General features: G+C 35.3%; 1 protein-coding gene across 2 annotated transcripts; it reads left to right on the top strand.

The window, feature by feature from the left end:
* The first annotated feature begins 1,119 nt into the window (after window positions 1-1,119).
* timeless (timeless circadian clock) lies at window positions 1,120-27,773 on the top strand. Of its 2 annotated transcripts, none has more exons than XR_006928742.1 (30): window positions 1,120-1,335; window positions 2,084-2,211; window positions 2,652-2,805; window positions 3,528-3,642; window positions 5,153-5,215; window positions 5,383-5,484; window positions 6,190-6,345; window positions 6,490-6,623; window positions 9,691-9,778; window positions 10,071-10,247; window positions 10,624-10,841; window positions 10,937-11,040; window positions 11,603-11,772; window positions 13,277-13,399; window positions 14,251-14,402; window positions 15,554-15,651; window positions 15,788-15,911; window positions 16,392-16,593; window positions 16,939-17,078; window positions 17,370-17,455; window positions 19,282-19,402; window positions 19,822-19,904; window positions 22,484-22,632; window positions 22,743-22,965; window positions 23,060-23,128; window positions 23,535-23,653; window positions 24,089-24,336; window positions 24,431-24,476; window positions 25,795-25,883; window positions 27,108-27,159. XR_006928742.1 is itself a non-coding variant. In XM_046875637.1 (30 exons), exons 2-30 carry the CDS (start codon window positions 2,127-2,129, stop codon window positions 27,233-27,235), a joined length of 3,762 nt encoding a protein of 1,253 aa, XP_046731593.1. In that variant the 5' UTR covers window positions 1,120-1,335; window positions 2,084-2,126; the 3' UTR covers window positions 27,236-27,773. The 2 variants fall into 2 exon arrangements, 1 of the variants encoding a protein (XP_046731593.1); XM_046875637.1 differs by having other exon boundaries at window positions 24,089-24,332; window positions 27,108-27,773.

Genomic DNA, 27,773 nt, shown 5'->3' with positions numbered 1-27,773 from the left:
AAGGAATGAGTCATTTGTAGCCTATTGATACGTCTGTGTGTGGAGGCTCTGGAAGCACTGACTCCAGCTGCAGTCCACTCTTTGTGAATCTCCCCAAAATTCCTTCATGGGCTTCATTTCACCTTTTTCTTCCACATTTTTTCCTTCCATTCAACTTTCCATTAATGTGCTTGGATACAGCACTCACAGCTCACACACACACAACAGCTTCTTTAACAATGACCTTTTGTGTCTTACCCTCCATGTGCAGGGTGTCAATGATCGTCTTCTGGACAACTGTCAAGTCTGCAGTCTTCCTCCATGATTGTGCAGCCTGAACCAGAAAACTGTTGCAGGTGTTTGGATTTAATGAGCTAATTAAAGTGTGACACCACGAGTCCCCAATATTGAACTTTTTCACAATATTCAAATTTTGTGAGATACTGAATTTTGGGTTTTAGCTGTACAAACTTTAGCTGTGTATTTTTAGCTGTAAGGCATAAGCATACAAATTAAAAGAAATAAACACTTAAAATATATCAGTCTGTGTGTGATGAATCTATATAATATACAATTTTCACTTTTTTAAAGTATTGAATTACTAAAATAAATAAACTTTTTATTGATATTCTATTTTATTGAGATGCATCTGTACATATTGGCAACAACGTAAACCAAACCAACTTGAAGGAAGAGGCTTTGATACAATATGATAGATAGATAGATAGATAGATAGATAGATAGATAGATAGATAGATAGATAGATAGATAGATAGATATCATAAACAGAAACACACTTATATGCTTCTCTAACAAACTTGACAATCACTGCCCTATAATGTTATTTCTGTCATAAGCCAATGTGTACTGTTTTCTATGTTTGGTCATCAAGTGTTGTCATCCATAATCATGTTTGTTCTAGTCTATGTCTTGTTTAGTCAGTGCATCTCTGCAGTGCCTGTATATTAAATGTGCATTATAGGATTACTCTAAACCGGGTAAAAAATCCTTGTATGCTCGGGTTTATTTGGCTAATAATACGGATTCTTGTTCTGGTCATGATTTTACAGACAGATGTGTGAAGGTCCCTTTAAATCTGCGTCACTGGGTCCGAATTCAACTTCCGGGTTGCTGGTCAAAGGCGCGCGCTGTGAACTGTAGAGTTTTGCGCGCGAGATGTTCTGTAATCTTGGCTGCTGCAAAGCCACCAGAGGGGTGAAGGAGCTAAACGTACTAAATACCTGTGTTTAAAGATTCAGTAGTGTCTTAGAAATAACCTTTAGCAGGAAAAGTAAGCTTTAAAAGATAAAGTTATAAATTAAAAGTTAATTCAGAGTATTGACTCAGTTGGCTCTGGTAAGTTGTAATTCCAAGTTGAATGCTAATTGTGTGTTTATGGAGGCTGCGGTTCTGCTCAGTTTGCATTTATTAACAAGTTGTGTTTATAATTGTATATAATTATTATCTATTAAGATGGTATTTAGAAGTGTTTTAGAGAAACAGTCGTGGTTTTAAAGTCACTGTTTTCTCTGTTCGTTTCCTCAACCGTTTTTGCCCCCAAGCACCAGTTTTTTTACACAAGACAGTTTTTCCGTGAACTAAACATAATAACGTACATATTATATTATTCTTTAATTATTACCTACATCATGAACATGTAACTCAATTCACCTTAATGCAGAATCAATATTACACAGGAGTAGGTTTGGTGTCAGGAGAATTAACTCTTGCAATAAACATATCATTTACATAGGACTCTGGATTTACTTGAGTTTTACAATCTTTTGTTGTCTCATCATTTGGTGTTTCCTCCTTTTTTGGGAGATTTTCCAGCACTGTTTGTTTTGTGGTCGTCTTTGCTTGTGGTCTTAATTCATTGAAGCTTAGAAAAAAAATAAAGTGTGGGACATTGGCATAGGTGGAAGTGGTCGTTTTTCTATATAATACACCCGGCAGACTGCGATAATCATTATAATGGAATTAAAAATGTATTGTTTTTGTGCAGCCTGGCATTAAATGATCAATTGCTTGGTACTGGTCTGAATCCCTGGTGCTTGAGGACCACTACTCTGTTGTATCTGACTGTGTTTTACCCTGCTTTCAGTTGGAGCCTGAATTCTCTGGGTTGACGAGCAGTGGATCAGTGCATGATGAACTGTGAACTGTTGGCTACTTGCAGTGCTCTCGGGTATTTGGAGGGGGAAAAATACCACAAAGAACCTGACTGCTTGGGTGAGTCAAATTTCAAAACATTCATTCGCATAAAGCCGTCCATGAATACTTCCTTTTAAGTTCTGCTTATCATGCACTTTCTTTGGGACTCTCAGTCCTAATGAACTTGTCATTTAAGTGGAACACCTTTTCAATTTTCAACACAGTTCTAATATCAAAACCTGAAATCTGATGCATATCGATATCGTCCTGGTATATATAACACTTTTTTTTATTTATATGCATGCATGCATGTATATGTAGTTTCACTGAATTTAGCTAATGATGTCCTGGTGCTTTAGAATTGTGACATTATTTAGAATTCTTAAGTAGTGATTTATAAAAATATTTTGAATATATTTTATATATTTAAAATATTATGGAAAGTCATAGCCTACAAAAACAAATAATAATAATTTCACTGCTTTATTTTTCTCCAAACGATGTGATCAATCCCTTAGAGAGTGTAAAAGACCTGATTCGCTACCTGAGACATGAGGATGAGACAAGGGATGTCAGACAGCAGCTGGGAGCTGGCCAGATCCTCCAGAATGACCTTTTACCTATCATAACCCAGCATGGAGAGGATAAACCCTTGTTTGATGCCTGCATAAGGTACATGATCAGTATATAATCAATCACTGATAAATATATATTATATATTGTGCAATAATTTCAGTTCAGTAATAATTGTTACATGTGCGATAACATTTATAACCATCATCATAGTCTGACTTTTTCTGCCATCTGTTTCACTACTGCTGCACATTTCATGTCACTTAATATATAACTTAAAATGTATATTTATTTACATTTTTTTTCTTTACTCTAATCACTTTAATTTACCTGTGAACTGTGAGCCAACAATTTTCTTATGGGATCAATAAAGTATTCTAAATCTGATATGAATTTATATATGATTCTGATAATGTTATATGTTTCAGTGTTCTAACATGTACTTGGTAAATTTGGAATTGAATAGGAGGGCAGAAACAGTTGCCAAGTTCTTGTAGGATTAGTGTGTGTATTTACAGATTTAATTTGACCTGTAGCTGTAACCTATTAGAAGAAAAACACTTTAATTACAGTCATGGGGTTTTATACTCTTGAGTCAACTAAATTGTCTTCATGTCACTGGCTATTTGGATATGTTTGTGATATAGGTTGGTTTCTTGGAGCAGATCTATAAAATTATATTTAAAACAAGGAAGGCATACGTTGTTGTGTATGTGTGTGAATTATTCTTTTGTTCCCCCCGACTTATTTTTATTGTTATATTGTTTTCTTATGTTATATCATTTTTGCCAACGTAAAAAAAAAACCCCGCTTGATTGCAGGCTCATGGTGAACTTGACCCAGCCTGCACTTCTCTGCTTTGGAAAAATTCCAGATGACGCTTCATTCCGACACCATTTCCTCCAAGTGGTGACTTATCTACAAGGATATAAGGAGGTCAGATACATTTCAATAAAATCACTAAATTAGAAGGTGACTATTAGGGGTGTAACGGTACATGTATCTGTACCGAAATTCTTCGGTACATGGCTTTCGGTTCAGTACACACGTGTTTGGAACGGAATCCTTTTTACACGCAGAACGTAGTTAAAATCTAAGTTTCCTCAGGAAGTATTAAGTCCGCAAGTTTTTTTTTGTCTCCGCCTCACACATTTTTGAATTATAATTATTATTATTAAACTTGAAAACATACACAACAAGAATTCAACAATTGTTTTTTTATTTTTAAAGAAACTACAGTTAGCACAGTGTCACTGTGGCTGGAAATAAGATTTGTTTTGCGCATGCAAGAAAACGTGAAAGAATTTATAGAGCTAGCTAGCGATATGGATTCTTTAGCATTTTATGTCCAGCTTAAATTATTTATATTAAAATGAGAAAATCGTGACAATTCTGCACATTGAGGGATGAAAGGAACGAAGACATTTGCTAAAGGATGCTTAAATAAGTAGAACAGTTATGTTGGTCATAGCTTTGGAAAATTTAACATTAAATGTAAAAGACACACTTGAAAAATGCACATCTTTATTACCCAAATATGGTCTAACAAATGTCGTTGGCTGCTCCCATTAGGGGTGGCCACAGCAGATCATCTGTCTCCATACTACCCTGTCCTCTACATATTCCTCTTTCAAATTTACCATCTGCATGTCTTCCCTTACCATATCCATAAACCTCCTCCTTGGTCTTCCTCTTTTCCTCCTTCCTGGCAGCTCCATCCTCAGCATTCTCCTACCGATAAACCCCCTCTGCACATGTCCAAACCATCTCAATCTCGCCTCCCTCACCTTGTCTCCAAAACGTCCTACATGCACTGTCATGCACTCGTTTCTAATCCTGTCCATCCTCATCACTCCTATTGAAAAGCTCGACATCTTCAGCTCTGCTATCTCCAGCTCCGCCTGCTGCCTTTTACTAAATGTCACTGTCTCTAAACCGTACAACATCGCAGGACTCACCACAGTCCTATACTACTCTTTTCTTCACTTCTCTAACACACTCCATTACTTTGCACTGTTGACCCCAGATATTTAAAGTCGGTGTCTAACAAATGTAAACTATTTAATGTATATTTTCCATAAATTTAATCAATTTAATTTGTACCAATTTAATAAATTACTTAATTTAATCAATATAATAAAATGTGTACTGTATTAATTTGATTTATTGTATTTTATTTGTATCAAATATTATTTAACAAAGCAGGCATTTTATTTAAAATTGTTTTAAAAATGTAAACTGTTGATGTTCAAAAACTTTTAATAATAATATTAAACTGCGATAATAAAAAAAAAAAGACACGCAATTGTGTTGCATTTCCTTCCCCTCTAACTGTACCAAAAGTGTACCAAACCGAAGGTACGTACCGAACGGTAAATTTTATGTACCGTTATACCGCTAATGACTATATTATTAGATATTGATTATTTATCTATTCTGCTTTTAGGCATTTGCCAATGAGAAAGTGTTTACCATCCTGAGTGAGACATTGTACAACCTGCTGCAACTGGTGAGTGTTTTGCTGAATGGAATCCAATATGTGCAATGTGCAATCTCATATTCCATCAAACAAGTCTGATTATTTTATATAGAATTACTGCAAAATATTTATTTTTTTGCTGAATAAAAAAGACCAGTTTGTGGCTTTAAATGTATGTGAAAAATACTTTTTGTCAGGAATGGGAACAGAGGCAGGAGGAGGATAACTTGCTGATTGAAAGGATTTTGCTGCTTGTCAGGAATGTGCTGCATGTCCCTGCTGATCCAAATGAGGAAAAGGTTAGAGTTAATAGGCTTCAGCTTGTTCTTTACACTTTAATGTGTATAGGGTTGTATATATGATATATGGCTAAAATTGGCCATAACTAGATCTTCTCTCAAACAGATGCCATAGAGTTGGAAACAAACAGTGGTCTAGAATGTGCCTATATGCAGTAACATGACAATTTCCTTTCACTGCTTGTATGATAATTCCTCTGTATAAAGCGGAAGATGAAGACATATTTTTTTCCAGGCTGGACTGAAAGAACTCAAGTGACCTGCTAAGGTCCTTGACCTAAACTACAAAGAAACACTTTTGGGATGAACTATAAAACCCATAATGTTCCAAAACTGCTATTGTTTTACAACTTCTAGTGCTCGTATGGCGGCCTTGATACAAATACACACACACACACACACACACACACACACACACACACACACACACACACACACAGCCTTCTTAGAAGATGCAGGGGGACTAAGATTAAATCAATAAAAAAAAAAAATTGTAATTGGATGCGCAATGGTCTTGTGTCCTTTGCCCATATAGTCTGTCTTCGATATTTTTTATTTTGTATTTAAATTTTTTTTAACATCATTTCCCAAGACAGAATGTTAAAATTCTTTTTTGTGAGTCCTAAGTGACAACCAGTTCCCACGTTATCCCAGTTGTTACACTTTAAATATCTGTTTCTCGATTGTCTGGTTTGATAATCACAGAATGTAGACGATGATGCCAGTCTTCATGATAAGCTGCTGTGGGTGATCCACATGAGTGGGATGGATGATTTGCTGAAGTTCCTGGCCAGTGCTCAGAGTGAGCAGCAGTGGAGCCTGCATGTGCTGGAGATCATCTCGCTCATGTTTAGAGATCAGGTATGTCTGCTAGTTTAGTGTGCTTTGTATCCACTTCCAAAACTGATTTTATTTTTTTACAGAGCTAAAGATTGTTTTTGTTTTTGGAACTTTTAAACTAATGCATTTTGTTACACGTGTGTTCGCCTTCTGTGCTCTCTGCAGACTCCTGAGGTCCTTGTGAGTGCAGGGCAGAGCCGCTCCATACAGGAAAAACAAAAAGATGCACATGAGCTGGAAGCTCTCAGACTGAAAGAACTGGCAGAGAAACGAAGCCGCACGCTACAGAGAGGAACCAGGTAAATTAGAATGTCCTGTTTTTCAAATTATATTTTATTCAGCATAAGCAAGAAAAAATGTAATTACCGTATTTTTCGGACTATAAGCCGCTACTTTTTTCCTACGCTTTGAACCTGCACCCACTGAATTTTACAAATATTTTTATTTTTAACATAAATAAGCCGCACCTGTCTATAAGCCATCTACACTAATGTACTTTACACAGGCTTTAATGAAAGACACATTACATGGGCTTAAACAACGAAGCGGCTAATTTCTGAATTTTTCCTGGTTTTTTTCTGGTTTCACAAACTTCAAGCCAAAAAACTGAACCCCATAACATTAGACCAATGAAATTTCTGAATGGAAATGAAAAAACACACCTCACCTGTGTTCTGAGCTGCACGGCTTTGGAAGAAAAAAAGTTTTTTAACGCATGACGAAGCCAAAAGATAAACGCCCGAGATAAATAGTTGTGTAAGGAAGGAGAAAGACAGTGAACAATGACTTACTTGGTCGGCTACTGTTTAGATACAAGCCGTTGTACCGAAAGGGTCAAGGGATATCTTGCTAACTCCAGTTGCAACAGAAATCATATAAGCACAGACAGGTTTCCAAAACTCGTGCTTTTTTATTTTTCTTGGCAACAGCGTTACGGGTTAGTCAAAGAAACTTAGAAATGAGCATCAGAAAATAATAAGGACATAATCCTCTTCTTGAACGCACGCAGTAATACCGGAAAATACAGTGGCAGGCTATTCCCAAAATACCGCTATGCTCCTAAAGGAAGCGCAACATATTTCACCCGTTACACCATGTAATGTGTCTTTCATTAAAGCCTGTGTAAAGTACATTAGTGTAGATGGCTTATAGACAGGTGCGGCTTATTTATGTTAAAAATAAAAATATTTGTAAAATTCAGTGGGTGCAGCTTATATATGGGTGCGCTTTATAGTCCGGAAATTACGGTATACAGATAATGTAATGTCCTGTTTAGTCGAATTGTAAGCAGCTTCGGATTTACTCAAACACCTTTAACTTCTGTAAATCAGTCATGTCAGCAAGTCTACTTCACTTTGTACTGACATCTTTTAGTCATAGATAGCATCAGTCTGTTTGTTTACTGAATCATCAATACAGTACACAAATTGTTCTACATTATAAAATTTTTTTGCACACCAAAATAAACTTATTGCTGCTTAAGAAAAGAACAGAAATCACAAATGTATAATGTTGAGTGTTTACTGTTTTTAGTGCTTTTATTTTTGTAAAATAAATAATATAAATATAGGCAATTGCATGAAATACTGCTAAAACATTACTTGATGCTATTTTAAATGCATGGTTGTGTTCAGTTTATTTGCCCCCTCATCACTTTATAGTAATTAATACAGCATTGATGCCACAATCCAAAGGCTGGGTTGGATTCAGGAAGGTGTGGCCCAGCAGAAAACCCTAATCTTAGACCATGTGTTTACTGATATTTAATTTTCCAGTGTTGGTGAGCCTGTGCCCACTGCAGCCTCAGCTTTTTGTTATTGGCAAAAAATTAAACCTAACATGGCTTCTGCTGTTATAGCACATCTGCCTCAAAGTTTGACATGCTGTGTGTTTTTAGATGCTTTTTTGCTCACCACAGTCATACAGAATGGTTACATGAATTACCACAGCCTTTCTTTTGTCTCAAAAGAGTAATCAACAAGACATTTCTATCCACAGAACTGCCATTCAATGGTGTGTTTCTGAATTCCTGAATAAACACAAGACTGTTGTGTGTGAATCCCGAGAGATCGGCAATAGAAATATACAGTAGCCTGTGTGCCGTTTATAGTCATGAAACCATCATCACTACAATAACATTTTTAGCAGATTGATTGATGGTTTATATGAACAAAAACTACTGCATTTTATGCATTGTTGTTGTTGTTGTTGCTACACTGCTGGCTAATTTTAGATAATTGCTGGGATTCCTAACAATAAATATTTATATTAGAGGTGTAACAGTACATGTATTTGTACCAAAATGTTTTGTTACAGAGCTTTCAAGTGCAATCCTTTTTACATGTGGAACATAAAATCTGAGTTCCCTCAAGAATGTATTAAGTGGTGGACTGCAAGTTTGTTTAGTCACCGCCTCTGTCCCTTTTTAAAAAATGTTTTTTTAATTTGATTTTGTTTATGAAAATTTAAGTTGAAAACATACACAACAATGCCAGTGGATAAAAATAAACTAGTTAGTGCAGTGTCACTGTGGTACTTACTCCTGACCGGAAATCTGATTCGCAGTGCGCCGAAATACGATCTGTAGTGCGTTGTTTTGCTCATGGGCAAAATTGCTCCATGGATTCTTTAGCGTTTTATGTTTAATCCTGACAATTACACATTGAGGGAGTGAATGAAGGATGGAAAAAAAGGAAAATAAATAGTTTAGCCTTAAAAAAAATCCATAGTTTAGCCTAACGCATCCTTCCATCCATCCATCCATCCATCCATCCATCCATCCATCCTTCCTTCCTTCCTTCCTGGCAGCATCACCCCCACTGTAGTGCCAGAAAGTTTTACACAATGAAAATGAAATGGGCCACAATCAATAGAAATGTATCAAACTAAGCCCCTGATCCTCAGAACTCGAACAATCAGCTCTAGAGGAGACGTAACAAAAGTCAGATGAAGCAGGAGACCTTGTTCATTACACCAACAGCTTCAAACTTCAGGCCGACAACAAGTTGCACGAATTGCGAGAAAAGAAATTGGAATTAGGCAGACTTTTTTGGGTGGCAGAGATGGGTTTTTATAGGGTATTTATACCCTATTTTCTATACTATAGTACCCTATAGAATCTATAGGGTACTTATATTCTATAAGTTTCCAAAGTTTGCGATCATTTCAAACATAAAGAAAACCCTGTACAGTCACTTTAATTCATTAATTAATTTATAAATTTATTTATTTAATCAGCTATTATGGCAGCTATTCGCCAAATAACATCATCACAGTGTGGTGTTAAACATAACTTCAGTTCTTCCACATTTTGGTGCTTTGCTGCTAATCTCTTGAACTACTAACGTCATGCATTTTCTGTCTCAGGCACTCGCGTTTTCGAGGCTCGTATGTGATCCAGGGATTAAAGTCTATCGGTGAGAATGATGTCATTTATCACCAAGGAATCCACAACGTGAGTAAAAATGATGCCTTAAATGCGCACTTGTTTCAGAAATAAATATTTAAAACTATATATCTTTTGGTGTAGGTGGAATTTATTCATTTAATTATTAGTCATGAGTTGTGTTTAATTATGTTGAAACCTTTACATCCCTGTTTTTTACATTGCATCTACTTTTTAGTTTCCCACACAGTAATAGGGCTTTGAATAGAATTATATTTTCTTAGAATTAATTTTTTTTTTTTTAACCAATTCATTTGGTACTATTTTCTTATCCCTCGTGTTTTCCCTTTTCCTCCTTCAGTTTAAGAATTATACTCATGACTCTGGAAAGGCCGTGAGGCGTGTGCCCAAGCGTAAACAGGCGGCTAAAGAGATTGAGACTCTGCGCCGCTCAGTTCTGAATGTGCGGATCTTCCTACGTGAATTCTGCGTCGACTTCATAGAGAACTGCTACAATAGACTCATGTACCTTGTCAAGGTGGTCACCATTTCCATCCAAATGAAATTTGTTAGCCTTTTTTTTTTTTTTGCAATTAAGTGCTGAAGTGAAACGACTGGTTGACTGTTTGCTATGAACCATCTAAATGAAGTGTTAACCAGAGGGTCATCTAAACTGATTGGAAGATCGAATGAGACACTCGGCAAACTCAGCCCACTTAATTTTGTACTAATTACTCGTTTTTATTTCATCTGCATGTAGTTGCTGATGCTTTTATCATTGTTTTGTTTGTTTATTAATATTATTCTTTTAGTATTCAATCTGTTTAAAGGTTTTTTTCACTACTGTTTTAAGGACATTATTTGACACTTTTAATTCTGACTTGTTTTTTGTTTTTTTACTTTTTTCCCCCCAGGAGTCATTAATTCGTGAAAAGGGCCAGCAGCATGATGAGACATATTACCTGTGGGCTCTGACCTTTTTTATGGCTTTTAATCGTGGCAATGGCTGCAGGCCTGAGCTTGTGTCTGAGACCCTCTCCATCCGTTCCTTCCACTTCATAGAGAAGAACATCACCAACTACTATGAGATGATGCTTACTGACCGCAAAGAGGCTACATCATGGTCTCGCCGGTCAGAACACACTGTTGCTGCAACCTTTTTGTGCCTTTTAAATAAATTAGGTGAAGCTTATTTTTTTTTTTATTGTATATTTAAAAACCTTTTAGGATGCATTTGGCTTTGAAGGCCTACCAAGAACTCCTGGTGACTGTAAATGAAATGGATCACTCCAAAGATGAGAACATCCGCCAGAGCGCCAATGTTATCAAAAGTAAGAAACATTAGATGTTAAAATAGAATATAAATTATTATTATTTTTTTATAATTTGATATTTTATTGACTTCCATCTGCAGATATTGAACATCTGCTAGTCGCATTGGAGCACAAGCAGCTTGTTTAAAGAAATTAAGTGAATATATTTCTTCATTGCATAGCATCTTTCATATTTGTTCTTTAATAACGCTTCAGTATAGTTTGCAGCATGCAGAATAAATTTTTATCTTCTTTTCATAGTTCTGACTCCCCACTAACAATGCGTCTGATCAGTTTAGCTACATTTCTGCTTTCATGCGGGAAAAAAAGATGTTGCACCAATAATATAAATAGTTTTTAGATAATAATTACAATACAAATTCTATTCAAAAATAATAAATATTAGAAAAGGCTAGAGTTTACACAGAATTTATTATCCAAAGCCTTGATAAAAATGTTTGGCTGCAGTTTGGTTATTTCTGCTTGACTAATTTATACATGGTTCATTGGGTGACTATAAAGTTCATTAATTTAAATGTTATATTTGTGTGCCTTATATTTATTCCTTCACTGCTTTCAGGCAATATCTTCTATCTGATGGAGTTCAGGGAGATTTTCCTCACCCTCTTGCGGAAGTATGATGAGAGAATGCAGCCACGTTCGTTTTTGCGTGATCTGGTGGAATCTACGCATCTGTTTTTGCGAATGCTTGAACGTTTCTGCAAGGGCCGAAACAATCTTCTGGTGCAGGTGACTACAAGTTTAGTAAATTCAGGGGAAAACTCACTGTGCTATTGGCAATTGAGAGATTACACAAATATTTATTTTAGCTTAATTTCCTGCAAATGATTAGTTAGTTTAGATATATATTTTATTGGATGATTAAAGGCTTTTCCAGATATGTACCGTCTCAAAAGCATTTACTAATCCATGTGAAAGCATTGCTAAAACTTAGGCGTGATTTTAATTTGAACATTTCGAACAAACTTTGAATGAAGAAAAATAATGACTGCCAAATTTGTCAACGCAAAGCAATCTGCATTTCTATTTGTATCAAACTGAAATAAACAGTAGTTTAAAATTTTGAGCAAAGCATACTGCTTTACAATATCCTAAAATAAATAAAGATGTCTCTGTATAGGAAAAACTATAACATAATTAGCTCTGTAAACTTGTAAAACACCTAATTTCTAATTCCTTTTTGGTTTAAAATTTTATTGAATCATTATAATATGTTCATGTAACTATGTGGCGGCCACTGCAGTACAGAGCTATTGCGATATTGGATTTTGTAAGTGTAGATCTCGTAGGCTCTCTGCAATAGAAATGCAGTGGCTTGACTAGTGTGCTCTCTAAATATTTTACTTTTACTTGTATATATTACACAGTTGTCATTTAGGACCTCTGGTGTTCAAATAGTGCAACTGCATTATATGCATAATTATTAGAATGCTAATTTTAAATGTCATTGCACATAGTCACATTTAAATAGCAATACACTGTGGTCTGATGTATCATTACAACTAGAGGTCGACCAATTGATCGGCCGGCTGATTAATCAGACAGATTTTTAATTGATTATGTTGCAAATTAGGCCGATTATTAGGCAGGCGCACCAAACCTGACTCACTACACCGTTTATGTACATTCTGCGCTTGCAGTGGAGAGCATAACTATACAGCATATATACATACAGCAGGTGGCAGTATTGTGTAATTGAACAGGGAAACGGGAAAAGCTGACCAGAACCAACGGTGCGGAACAAAACTAAAGCCGATCGAAGCTCTAAAACCACCCTAATTTTTTCCAACCGCTGACCATCAGCTTGGTGTGTCCTGGGCATTAAGTCCTTATCATTCATTCTTAATCTAGCTTTAGATATTGAATTGGTTAAATACGATACTTTTGGAGAGAGAATAAGAATAACATTTTGGAACTGTGCTGTATTGTTAGCGAGACTTCAACCAGCTGTAGTTTAGGCTACCGGTGGGCACCGGTACCAAAACCTGGTAACAAGTGCACTGATTGGAAAGGATTGTGTTGTTCAAAAAATATTTAATTGAATCTTTTTTCTGTATTATGTCTTGTTAATTCATTGTAAGAATTTATAAGATGAAGGGAAGAAAAAAAACGGTCAAAAAATTGCCAATCTTCTGATATGTAAATAAACCTATTTCAGTCGACCTCTAATTATGACCCTATTCAAAATGGATTTGTTAACGTTACTTTTTTTGTATTTTTTATTTACTGTTAGAAAAAGAAGACAAAAAGGAGAAAGAAGAAAAAGAGTTCAACTACACAGATTGAGAATACTCCCGAATCATTGGAGGAAACTTGGCAAATTGTGTCTCAGGAGCTCAGGGCCTCTGGTTTTCAGGTATGTCTCTTTAATTGTTAAAGTGGAAAAAAGTGGACTGTAAAGATTTATATTAAATAAGTGGCAGAATGGACCATGATTGAGTCGACTTTTACTCTTCTATTTTATCTGTAGATAAGTGCTGTTGTATGACTGTATGTGCTAGACAATTATTGTTTTTTACAGTAATTGTCATTACTTATATTGTCCCTGGACAATATAAGTAATATTAAATTTAAAGCCTCATTATGATGTCATAATAAAGCCTCATTCATGTCGGGTGCAGCAGAATGCTGTTGTGAAAAACTTAAACATTAACTAACTTTTAATAAAAGGAAGTGTGGCAGACTGAAGGTTTTTTGTGTGCTTTCACATCAAACACAATGACGGTTCAGATGTTTTAATATTGTTCAATAAATTTTCGACAACATTTTGAACAGCCATACCATTTATTTAATATAAACAAATTGTTTAATAAAAAAACAGTCAGAACCTTAAAAAAACACTTCTAATCAAAATCCATTTTTATGGATACATCGAAATGTGTTTTTTTTGTAAATAATACATTTCAGGAATGTAGAGTTTTGCTTGCTGAAATGCTAAATTGGATTTGACCATGACAAGTAGTGCAAGCAACATCAGAGTTCATTTACATCATGGCCTTCTGGACTGCAGTGTAATCGACTGCAACTGCCATGTACAAGTATACAACTTGTATACTACCATATGCAATTTCTGATTGTGTTGTCAGACTCTGCTTCCCTGCACACTGGTGAATTTTATGTTTTTGTAGTGAATTTGAGTGATTTCTGCATTCCCAGACGTTATATTAAATTGGAGTCAATTTATAAAGGAAATTCAAACCATTTCAGTTATCAGATGCTCTGCGAGAGGGGGCTGTGCCTTTTGACGCTACTTCTGAGGTTCCTGTTACTGAGCAGCGGCCTGAAGCGATGATTCGTATCCAGAATGCTTTGCTCGCCCGGACTGGGCCGGAGGCACTAGGGCTATTGCGAGCTGCACGGTAAGTCATGTTCTCATCTAAATAACATCCATAAACCTGAGATGTATTTGGCCTTAGCGAAATTGGACAAGTTACTAATAGTTTCAATACCGTTCTTTGTAGTATGTAACATGGACTATGTCCATGTTGGTCAGGTTGTGTGTATGTAAATTCATATGCACAGATTTTATGCATATTCTATCCACTAGCTAGCACATGGTATATGGTGCCTGTTCTGTTGAGCTATATTCACTTAACTTTTTGCAATTCTGAAGACATTAAAGCAAAATATTAAAGATTATAATGTGTACTGTTAGTGTTTGTTTAAAAGTTAATGTGGTTATACTCCTCGAATATTCTCAGGTTTCTCCTTTACTTTTTATTTGTGTAATGCCATTTGAATAGGTCTGAAACGATTTCTTGAGTAACTCGGGTCATTTGAATACAAAAATGCATCAAGACAAATAATTTGTTTAGATCATTTAACTCCACATAGAGCACTAACTTTCCCCACTGACCATCATTACTGGTGCACCACCCGTTAATGTCCGGAGCGCTCTGGACAGGTAAACACTATGGAAGACCAGTTTCACCACATAAAATTTTTTTCAAATTTATTTCTCGCAATTCAATTAGCCAGTCGGGCAGCGTCACCCCCTCTGTAGTGCCAGAAAGCTTTACACGTTGAAAATGAAATGGGCCACAATCAAAAGAAGTGCATAGTATCAAACTAAGCCTCTGATCCCTGGAGAGATGGACTGGGTAGATGTTGTACAACATCTTCCATTCAACACAGAAGGCGCTGCAGGATGAAAATTGGGGGAATGGGGAGAAAAAACGAGGGACGAGGAAAAGATTCAAAGTTTGGGATAATTTCAAGCTAAAACATAAAAAAAAAAAGTGTTACTATACCCACCATACAAGTTGGTTTAGTTTTCACAGATATTCAAAGATATGCAATCTTTCTAAAAAGGGAAACAATTTGCTTGTTCATTTAAAGAGGCTGCTCTTATTTTCTCTTCTATATTTAGTATTGCTCTTTAATGACTAAGAAGCACTAGTTACTCGATTAATTGATGGAATAATTGGTAGAATACCCGATTACTAAAATAATCGGTAGCTGCAGCCCTGTTGTTAAATTCCTCCTTAACCCATTTACTCTCCGCTTTCAGTGAGGTGTGGCCTGTGGGAGATGTGTTCGGTTCGGCTGAGGTGGAACCTGAAGAAGAGCTTGACCTTCTGAAGCAGATTCTTTTTGCTGAGCTTCCTAGTAAGCTAATTTTTAAATAGGCTATCATTTAGACTGAGCTTCTGAGCTGCTAGTGAACTATTCAGATTGAGAGTCATATCAAATCCAGAAAATAAAATAACCAGGCCTGCTGTATGTGTTCCTTTGTGTTGCTCAGGACCAGCTCAGGCCGAACCTGCAATGGATGAGGACGAAGAAGAGGCAGAAATAGATGAGGAAGAAGAACTTGAGACTGTGCGTGTGTCTGAAACAGAGTTTAACTTCTTGGATTTTGTTAAGAGGTGAGTGTAGAGGCATTCAGAATTAAAGAATTTGTTTTATTTACAGATGAACAATTGTGTGTTTAGTGCAAATCATTGATTTCCTTCCTTTCCTTCAGAGCTACAAATTGTTGGCCAATAGAAATTAAAATAAAATTTTATTTGTCACATACACATTCATACAGAGTATAATAGAATATAAAAAATAAAAACTATACATTATGTATCATACAATGTTTTATCATTATCATAAAAATATGGTTAAAAATGTTTTAAAATGTAATTAATTTATATATATATATATATATATATATATATATATATATATATATATATATATATATATATATATATATATATATAATTTATTTATTTTCCTCATATTTTTATACCTATATAATAACATCTGCATAAGGGAATTTAGGTCTCCACTTGCTCTTAAATGTTCCTAACTGTAGTAATATCATTTTGAAAAAAAATTTCTTTTCTTTTTCTTATCAGGTTTGCAAACTCCAACATTGTTCGACCATATTTGGTGTTGCTGCGCTCATACCCCACAAACACAGCGCATACCAACCACTGCATCGCCCGACTGCTTTACCGTGTTGCAGTAGACCTGAAGATGGATGCTTTGCTTTTTCAGCTTTCTGTCTTCCACCTTTTCAATAAGATCTTCACTGACCCTGCTGCCTCAGCCTTTAAGGTTGTTTACCAAAATCCACAAAAGACTTTAATACCGTATAAAGTATAAACTGCAATTATTGAGCACAGAAAAATAGATGTCAGTCATTTATAAATGAATTTTAATTAATCCAATGCATAAACTGTGTACTACTACATATAATTTTATATTGCATAGGTTATACTAGAGGACATAAAGGTCTTAATAGTCTATAAATTATGGTAACATACTGAAAATATACAAAAAATATGAAATTATTGGGCCAGCTGATGGGGAATTGAATCCACAATTATTTCACTTAATGTACTTTGTGAAATGGTCATAAAAAAGTGTCCTTTCCTCTCTGTTTTCTCTTCATTCTCACAGGAGTTGGTTACTTTTGCCAAGTATGTTGTGAACCGGTTTTTCTCTCTTGCTGCCCAGAACAGCAAAGCCTTCATTGAATTACTGTTCTGGAAGAATGTTGGTTCTGTGAGACAGATGACTGAGGGCTACAGTGCGGATGAGTAAGTGTGTTAATATTTATTTGTCGTCATCACAATACAAACTGAGCATTCACAAATCTTTGATTCAATAAATTACTCTGTGCAGGCTTAAGGGTAAACCACCTGTCACCAGTGTTACATAGTACTTTTTATTTATTTATTTATTTTGTTTACATTATTCTAACTTTGTTTCTCACTATAATCTAAAAAATACTATATTTTATGGCAAATAAAAGTTTTTAGAACACTTTGCAAAAATTGCTTATGGCTTTTTTTTTTTTTCCTATTAATTTTCATTATTCTTTTTGTCAGTGCTGGTGCAAATAAAAAAGCCAAATGGACACCAGAGGAGGAAGAGGAGCTTCAACGGTTATATGAAGAGTACAAAGATTCAGGAGGTTGGGCTACTGTTGGTATTACTATTGTGTATAAATATTGTGTTTAACACACATTCATTTTAACAGCACCAATTTTATTGTAACAAATAATGCAGCACGCATTTCTGTTTAACCATAAAAAAATGTTTTTAATAAATATGAGGCGAAATTAAAACCTTAAACGCAACACACATTTATTTACGACATTCTTTCTTTACTCAGATATCAAAATAATAAATTTCACAGAAAAGGATTTTTTAATCACTAAACATTTTTTCTAATCATGCACCAAATTTCAAATCAAGCACCAAAATCCGCCAAAAAGCACACATCCGGCAAATAAATTCATCCGTGTGGAAACAGAAAAATGTCCGTGTGGTGTCCTGATGATTTGCGTCATTTAAAACACCATAATTACTTGAAATCATTTACAAGAATGTTTTGTCTTCATGCTCCATGTTGAGTATTTTTCACTAATAATAAACACGCAATAATAAACACGCACTAATAATAAACATGCAAGATATATCTACACACATACATTTAAGTATATTTGTTATATTAAAATTAAAATTCATTGCACAGCAAAGTACTCTATACTGTGCCCTTCACTAATAATGGCACCCCTGGGAAACACTATCAAAGAAGGCTGTAAAAATTCTTTATTCTTTAATGCTTTGATCACAAAACATACTCTACAAATCCCAAATATATTCTATTTTCATGAAAATCAAACTGCAAAGTTTGCACAGTTTTATTTAATTATGCATTGATATGGGTAAAATATATATGAAGTATATTCTCACTGATCTGTTAAAAAAAAAAAAAAGTGTGTACACCTCGGTGACCGTACAATTTCCTGTTCTTAATAATGACTTTGTATTTTATAGTAGTATAAATATGAGGTAACACGAAGTCATTCATTCTCTATCAATGTAAACAAATATTAAATTCCTCTGCCAGAAAGCTTAAAATGGGCCATGGTTGGATCTTCCAGCAGGACAATTTAAATAATTTAATTTTATCAAAATGGTATGACAACAATATCAGGGTCCTACTATATCCATCCAGGTAGCTTGACTTAAATCGTATAGAAAGCCTGTCTGGTGAACTGAAGAGGGAGAGTCCATCAGCATGATTTGATATAGAGGAATGGTCTCAGATCCCCTTGCTATGTATTCTCTTATAGGAGAAGAATGTAGGTGATTATAGGAGAGCTGTGATCTTGGCAAAGTGGTGTAGCACAAAATTATTTACTAATATGGTGTCAAAGACCATTTTTACAGCCTTCTTTGCTCATGTTTACCAAGAGTGCAGATATTAGTGGATTGCACTGTATAGTAAAAGTTTAATGTTGTGTTTTCTGTTTTAAATAAATACAAGCATTAAAAGTACCTGGTAAATAAACTGGCATTTACCTCTGCCTTTATAAAGGCTTGGCCAATACTGAAACTAAACATATTGATTGTTATGGTTCTGTAGATTTGTTGAATTAGACAATTTACACTGATAAAGCAGCAGTTATGCTTATCTTAAAATTTCATTTATAAATGTGATTCTATTTTCTATATGCATACCTACAGTAGGTTCCTAGGTAATGCTGATACTTTATAGAAAGTTTTTTTTCTCGGCAGAAGAGCCAGTGTTTAACCTTACTCCTGGTTGAGAGTTTACTTCTAAAATAGTTTATAATAATGTAAAATAATAGGTATAAAAAAAAAAAAAAGCTAAGCAAACAAAAAAAACCCTCTTTTTAAATGTGTGTTTCGTATATGTGACTGTGTAACCGACTTTAACTTTGATACTGATTTTAGGATTTTTCATATTGTGTCTTTTGTGTTTGTCAGTTCCTGACATTGTGGAGACTATTCTACCATTACTCAGCAGCGAACGCAACAGACGCCAGGTTGTCATCCAAATGGTATCTATGGGTTTGGTAGACAGCGTAAAGGACCTGAAAAAAGACAGGTATTTGGGGCTTTGCCTGACAATAAAATATGCACAAATAACTACATACTCATGCATTATGACAGAAAAGATAAGTAAGGTGCATTATACTTGTCACATGTACTTTACACCTTTCTTCGCATATCCAAGCGTTGATGCAAAATCAAACATGATACATTGCCCCTGGAGCACTGTTAAGGGCCTTTCTCAGGGGGCCCAAGAGTGGCAGCTTGGCGATAGCAGGGCTTGAACCCCTGACCATACAATCCAATCGACTATCCGAGAGCAATTAGTAATTTTCCGACTTTTAAATGATAGTTTACTTTCAGTATGTTATGGTGTAGGGAGAAGTTTTAAATTTGAATACATTATATTTCTGCCTCCTTTGTTCATTTATTTGATTATTAATATGTTGTTGTTGGTTTTTTTTTTTTTGAAAGAAAGGGTACCCATATTGTACTCTGGACTGAGGAGCAGGAACAGGAACTGCAGATGCTCTTTGAGGAATATAAAGACTCAGATGGCAAGTTATGAACTCTTATTATTTTCCCTATGCTGAATCGTGTAACAATAGATTTTATTTATTTATTTTCCAGGAGACCCCTATTTTAATATAAAAAATGTATAACCACCCCACAAATTCAAACACACTAGCAAACACATTTAATTTAATGACAGTCAGTTGTATGCGTTTTTACTAAATGCAAAAACAACAGATTGCAAACAATCAGCTGCAACTTTCAACTATTCATAATGATTTTTTTCCCCCAACAACAGGTTTTCTTAAACCTGATGAACAAATAACAGCAGCATTAACATTTTAATCTCGATGTAAATACAAACCTGATTCCAAAAAAGTTGGGACAGTGAACAAATTGTGAATTAAAACAAGGCAATGATGTGGAAGTTTTAAATGTCAATATTTTATTCAGAATACAAAATAGATGACATCAAATGTTTAAACTGAGAAAATGTATCATTTTAAGGGAAAAATCAGTTGATTTTAAATTTCATGGCATCAACACATCTCAAAAAAGTTGGGACAAGGCCATGTTTACCACTGTGTGGCATCCCCTCTTCTTTTTATAACAGTCTGCAAATGTCTGGGGACTGAGGAGACAAGTTGTTCAAGTTTAGGAAAAGGAATGTTGTCCCATTTTTGTCTAATACAGGCTTCTAAGTTGCTCAACTGTCTTAGGTCTTCTTTGTCGCGTCTTCCTCTTTATGATGCGCCAAATGTTTTCTATGGGTGAAAGATCTGGACTGCAGGCTGCCATTTCAGTACCCGGATCCTTCTTCTACTCAGCCATGATTGTAATTGATGCAGTATGTGGTCCGGCATTGTCATGTTGGAAAATGCAAGGTCTTCCCTGAAAGAGACGACGCCTGCGCTTCTGGATCATGTTTAGATATGACTACTTTTTTTACCTATAGAGTTTTAGCCGGCAATGGTGAATGGCACGGTGGATTGTGTTCACCGACAATGTTTTCTGGAAGTATTCCTGAGCCCATGTTGTGATTTCCATTATAGTAGCATTCCTGTATGTGATGCAGTGCCGTCTAAGGGCCTGAAGATCACGGGCATCCAGTATGGTTTTCCGGCCTTGACCCTTACGCACAGAGATTACCCACATTCTCTGAAACTTTGGATGATATTATGCACTGTGGATGATGATAACTTCAAACTCCACTATTTTTCACCGCAGCATTGGGGGAATTGGTGATCCTCTGCCCATCTTGACCTCTGAGAGACACTGTCACACTGAGAGGCTCTTTTTATACCCAATCATGTTGCCAATTGACCTAATAAGTTGCAAATTGGTCCTCCAGCTGTTCCTTATATGTACATTTAACTTTTCCGGCCTCTTATTGCTACCTGTCCCAACTTTTTTGTAATGTGTAGCTCTCATGAAATCCAAAATGAGCCAATATTTGGCATGACATTTCAAAATGTCTCACTTTCAACATTTTATATAATTTCATTATCTATATTTTATTGTGAATTAAATATAATTTTATGAGATTTGTAAATTATTGCATTCCTTTTTAATTCACAATTTGTACAGTGTCCCAACTTTTTTGGAATCGGGTTTGTATCAAACTATTTTACTATTTTTTTAATTTTCATTTTACTCATTACCTTAAAAACAGTTCACAAGGACAGACTTTTCTTTTCAGGCTCTGCTGTTTAACTAATGAACAAACAGGGGCAAATTAAAATCTATTAACATAATTTAATCAGAGAATTTAATATTATTAATATTATTGTATATTTTGTTTTGTATTCTTAAAACTAAGTTTTAAATCAGTTAAAACAATAATAACTTTTACTACACAATTATTTATCATGCTGTTTAATTATTTGAATTATTTGTTATAAATGAAATTAAATAATAATAAAAAAAAAATATATATATATATATATATATATATATATTATATATTATATATATTATATATATTTACACACACACACACACACACAGTGGTGTAAAAAAGTGTTTGCCCCCTTCCTGATTTTTTTCATGTTTGTAACACTTTAATGTTTCAGATCATCAAACTAATTTAAATATTAGTAAAAGATAACACAAGACAACACAACATGCAGGTTTTTTATTATTAAGGGAAAACAAAATCCAAAACTAAATGGCCCTGTGTTATCTTTTACTAATATGTAAATTAGTTTTATAATCTGAAACATTAAAGTGTGACAAACATGCAAAGTAGTAAGAAATCAGGAAGGGGGCAAACACTTTTTCACACCACTGTATCAGGATGCACTTGGCGACCACTTGGATCAAATTTCTAGCGACCCCGGGTTGGTAACCAGTGTGTTAGACTAAAGCATTCTTTAATTAAAGGAATTTTAAAAGGAGTTACATGTTGAACCTGCAGTGTCTTTTGTTTACCTGTTTGAGATTCCTTTCTAACTTAAATTGTGATTTGTCTTAAGATTTACAATGTATTTGCATTATTCTAAAATAAAAGAGCCACTAACTTTTTAGCCACTAGTTTTGTAGTTGCAAGGTGCTTATTTAATTTTGCCAAAAATGTTGATAGCTTACTAGTACCTTTTTCTAAATTGCCCTATGTTCTCTGTAGATGTGCTGGGAAATATTCTGAAGCGTCTGACAGCTAAACGCTCTAAGGCACGAGTTTCGGATAAAATTATCAGCATGGGCCTGGTTTCTGAGCGCAAGGAACTTCATAAGAAACGGCGACGCAGTACCGCTGCGAAACGCGGGGGAATGGTATATTAAGATTCATTTATATTTCCTTTCATTATGGAATATTAATCTGTATTTCTTTGATGTTTGTTAATCTTTTTAACAAGTTGAACATGTTCTTATCATTATAACAGACCGAGGAAGACTTGTTTGCCGAACAGAGTGAAGAACCCAGAGATGTGATTTACAGAGATGAGAAAGATGATGAAATGGATGAGGGAGATGATGATGATGATGATGATGATAGAAAACAAGAAAAGACTAGACAAGTCAGAGAAAAGAAAGTCAGCAGGCGAGAGAGTGTTGTGGATAAAAACCACAGTGTGGGAACTATGGCTCGGTGCTTACGGGGAGAAGGTAAATAGCACTAATGAGCAGAGAAAACTGTTTGTAATTGGTTAATTTAGTTAACATGACAGATTTTTATTCTGGTGTTTTTCACTGTAAACAGGCATGTCGGGGCCAATCTTGTGGCTTCAGAACTGTCTGAACAGAGCAGCAGATGATCGAGAAGAAGATGGTAATTATACATTTAGATTTGAAAAGTAAAAATACTGGGAAAAATAAATTTGTTGTGACATATCACTCTATGAACAGCAGTACCTTAGAAGAGGTTTTATACAAAAGAACACAAAAACCTGACAAAAGATGCTGAAAATCATATAACCCAAATGTATTATTAAAAGAAAATTAACATGAATGAAGTAAGTAAATAGTCAAGCAAAGGGTTGTTTTTTTTTATTTTTATTTTTTTATATATATATAATTTAATTTTTTTCTTCTTTAAAAACACCTCGATTTGGATATGTGGTATTTTGCTTGTACTTTTGGTAGAACATTTATTCCATTCATAAAGTGTCTGATAATTTTTGTAATCTTTATTTAATTAAATTTTTATTGACTCTGTGACTTGTTGAATTCCTCAGGTGTTTCTCACCCTGTGGCACTTGTTCCTCTGACTGAGGAGAACGAAGACGCCATGGAGAACAAAAAGTTTCAAAGGCTTCTTCGCAAAATTGGCATCCGTGCACCAGCAGACGAACAGGTTAACCAGGGTTTTAATTGGAAATTTGACTGTTAGTTCCAGGCACAAAACAATATCTTTATTTTATGTCTTATTAAAAGTATTGTAATGGCAAGGCCAATGCTTTTGTTTTTGTTACATTAGATTTGTCTTTGTTATATTAGATCACATGAACAGTGTTTCATGTTGCCCATCTGATTTTATTGTTTAAACGATTAACAGCTCTAGTGTATGTGTCATTAAAGCTGATGGATGTTTAGTGTTACTGGTAAAACATTTACTTTTTCTTAATCTCTCTCTGATTCAACTCCTGAATGCTCCAAACACACAAACTCAGTTTTATGACTTTCTGTATTTAAGTTTTTTTTTCATTTATAGTCGAAAACGATTCTTTTCCTCATCCAAATATTGTTAGTATTAGTGTCCTGTAGAATAATAATGTCATTTAATGTCTAGGAGTCTTTCTGGAGAATCCCTGCAACTATGAGCATCTATCAGCTAAGGACCTTTGCAGCATCTCTTGTCCAGGCAGAGGAAAACAAGGTAAAAGATCAAGAAGAAACTGAAGCAGGGGTGACTATGAACGCCGAACCGGATCAGAGCGATGATGAAGGCCATGACTCCCAGGAGCTCAGATCTCATGCACTCCGAGCCCTGCTGCTTTCTCGCCAGAGGAAGCGTTCCTCTGAAGACACAAAAAGTAAGTCATGATTGTAGGCTATTTAGAAACAACGTTAATGCCTTAAAACAGAATCACTTTTAATAAACAAGCTGTATTTCTTTTCCTTTTCCCCCCAGAAGATTCTGTTGATGTGGAAGCCACTTCTAAAAGTGGAGCACAGTGGTAGGTGTCTTGTGTACCTTTTTAAATATATCACCAAATTATTATTTTTGCACAGTTTTAATAAAGGGCTCTACAAAAATCATGTTTTTACTTGTAATATGTATAATATGCAATGTACACCCGCCATCCACATTAGGAACCCCTGTACATTTATGACGTTATCTAAACAGTCAATCCTTGAGCAGCAGCACTAAGTAGAAAATGCCATGTTTGAGTGCAGATCTCACACACCACACTCTTGAGTTTAAAGAATCTATGAGGTTGTACATTTTAGAGACCAACTTTGTGCATATAATGCACTCAGTTTCTACTGTCAAATTCAGCACTTAGGACAATACCTATTTTGTACATACCAGGACAAATCTGATTTGCGTGTCTGCATTGCAAATTGACTTGTACTTCCAAATCTGATTTGCTGTGCACTACAATCTCACGGCACATCCATGAATATCATCATTGTATCAACCCAGACATCTGTACAATGAGTACTGCGGAGATGCCCGATGTTATCTGGTTTTTTAGCTACATGCAGATTTTGCCATGAAATGTTTTATTATAGCTCTGAAAATTCATCAGACAAGTGATTTCTAGAAAACAAGATTTTTCACCGTTTCACATTTTGTGAGGAACTGCTGTCATGTTCCAAGGTTTTTTTTTTTTATTGTATTTTTTTATCTTTATCTTTATTTTTTATTTTATATATTTTTTTATTTTGATATTTCTAATATCAGTAAAAGATTGGCAGCACAAACTTGAAAAAAATTAATTTCATGTAATTGCAAAACATTTGAACTGAAATCAGGTGTGTGTGTGTGTGTGTGTGTGTGTGTGTGTGTGTGTGTGTGTGTGTGTGTGTGTGTGTGTGTGTGTGTGTGTGTGTGTGTGTGTGTGTGTGTGTGTGTGTGTGTGTGTGTGTGTGTGTGTGTGTGTACAAATAGTTACAGTTGTAGGGTTTTCAAACACATTTACCAGGCCATTGGCTCTGTTAGCAGAGGCCAGTTACTTTATCTTATTGTTACCTTATTATTCTCCAAAGATTTAGCCGTCTTATACAGTATCTCACAAAAGTGGGTACCCCCTCCAGAGTTTAGCAAGTGGTGCATCAGTAATAATGGTCTGTGGGAAACATAATGCTTTGTGTGTAGTTCAATTGAATAAACGTTGCAAATAATTTGCCTCGATTAATTTTTGTATTCGAAATTACTTGAGGAATTGCTTTAACGCTGATTCAATCTGATGACCTGAAAGGAACTATAAAGCTTAAGACGTACGCATACGCTTCTTAATGTCTGGATAACAAAAGGTTTCTGTGTTTCAGCGTTGCTGCTGTTGAATCTAAACCATCGGGAAAGAGGAGTCGTGTGTTGGACAGTGATGATGATGATGAAGATGATAAGGATGAGAGAGGTACTGTAAAATATAACAGTTTATCCCTTTGTTTGTTTTATTAGCCATTAGATCAAGGCGAAAAAAATTTTTCCTTTTGCATTTGCATTATTTTTCATTAATTTAACCGTCTATTTATCTAAATAAATGTATCTATTTATTTAAACCGTCTGGTTTATCGCAGAATGGCATTTGGCAAATAACTAATTTGTTTGGCTGATGTTCCCGGTCTCTCGCGGATCGCACCATAGAGCAAAAAACTTCTAGGGAATTGTTTTTTTTGGAGTTTTGTGTTAAAATAATTAAATTTATTAATAACAATATAATGATTAATAAATAAAAATGAAGTCAAATGTTAGAGTACAGTAATGTATACATAATATAGCATTTTATGCTTGATGGTTTTGGAACATAACAAACGGGGGATTACTGTATATAAATTGCCTTCAGGTGTGTGTGTGTGTGTGTGTGTGTGTGTGTGTGTGTGTGTGTGTGTGTGTGTGTGTGTGTGTGTGTGTGTGTGTGTGTGTGTGTGTGTGTGTGTGTGGCATAAATCACCAGATGCTTATCAGGTCTTTAAAATTAGTTAAATACAACCTCACATAAATTACAACATGAAATATTCTCAGTATTTATTTGTGCAAAAATAAAAAAAGCCATTCTCCATTAATCATCAGCAAGTGTGAACACCTCCAAAAGCTGAAGTTTTAGTGGTTTGTGTGTTTGGAGCATTCAGGCGTGTGGTAATACGGCACCAAGGAGGACAGACCTCAGCGATGACCTTTAAGAAGAAGTCAAATAAATGAGGCGTAAATAATGCTGTAATGCCATGTGGCGTTCATGCAGCATATCATCACAGAGCACCACAAGTTGTTTTTTTTCCCCCTTTGTGCGCTAGGTGCACTCATCGACCCGGTTCTGTGATTTTGCATGGTTTATTGCTTCGTGGCTAAACTGTTTTTGCTCCTGCACAACAATAGCACTTACAGATTTAAAGTTGCTCAGCGCTTCAGTACCTCCCCATCTAATGTCAGTGTTGGTGTATGGCGTGTGCATGCCTGTGCCTGTGCTTGATTTTATGCATCAATGGGTGTGACTGAAACACCTGAACTCAGTAATTACAAGGAAACAGTTTTGAAACCATTTTGTTTCAAAGGCAAAAAAAACCCTGCTGTTTTCATCCTGTATTGGGAAAATCGTTTGTCTTACAGCTGCTGTTTTTTTTTTTTTGTTGTTGTTTCGCAGGCGAGGCCCCTTGTTCTAAAATGATCGTTGAAACCGAGGAAGGCGATCAGTCAGACGAGGAAACTCGCTCTGCTCCCGCTAAGCGAAGGCGCCACAGAGTCCTGAGTGACGACGAGGAAGATGACTAGAAGCTGTGAATTTGGACCAGCCACTTCCACAACACACATCCATGCACACGATCCACAACCACCTCAAAAACTTACTGCAATCTGTTATTTTATATCACAGTCCACTTTTAAACAAATTGACAATCTAAAACTGTAAGAGCAGTTGGGTTTTTAGAGCAGTAGTAAAGTGCAGTTTGTGGGGGTAATGCTGCAGATGTAAATCAGGTTTAGATATTGCTCTTTATTTCAAAGTCTTAGTTCATATGTTATTTTGCTTAGATTACCTGCAAGCTGTTTTGAGGTGCAGTTTTTGTACATTTATACTAAAATTGTTTCTAGAACTACAACAACTAAGAACTAATTTTACACGGTGTCTTAATTTTAGACTTTTGAAATGTTTGTGGCCCAGACATGAGCTCCAGCTGCTGGCCTCAACAGAATCTCTCAACTCTGTCCAGGACATATTTAACACTCATAGAAGGCCAAATGGGACAAGTAAAAGTGTTAAAATAGTGCTTTTTGGATGAAAGAAAATGTATTAAACCTTGTCTTTACATTA

The sequence above is a fragment of the Silurus meridionalis genome, chromosome 19 (genome assembly GCF_014805685.1).
Source record: "Silurus meridionalis isolate SWU-2019-XX chromosome 19, ASM1480568v1, whole genome shotgun sequence".
NCBI lineage: Eukaryota > Metazoa > Chordata > Actinopteri > Siluriformes > Siluridae > Silurus > Silurus meridionalis.
Note: the sequence above shows the minus strand (reverse complement) of the source record. Positions and strands in the feature narration are given on the sequence as shown.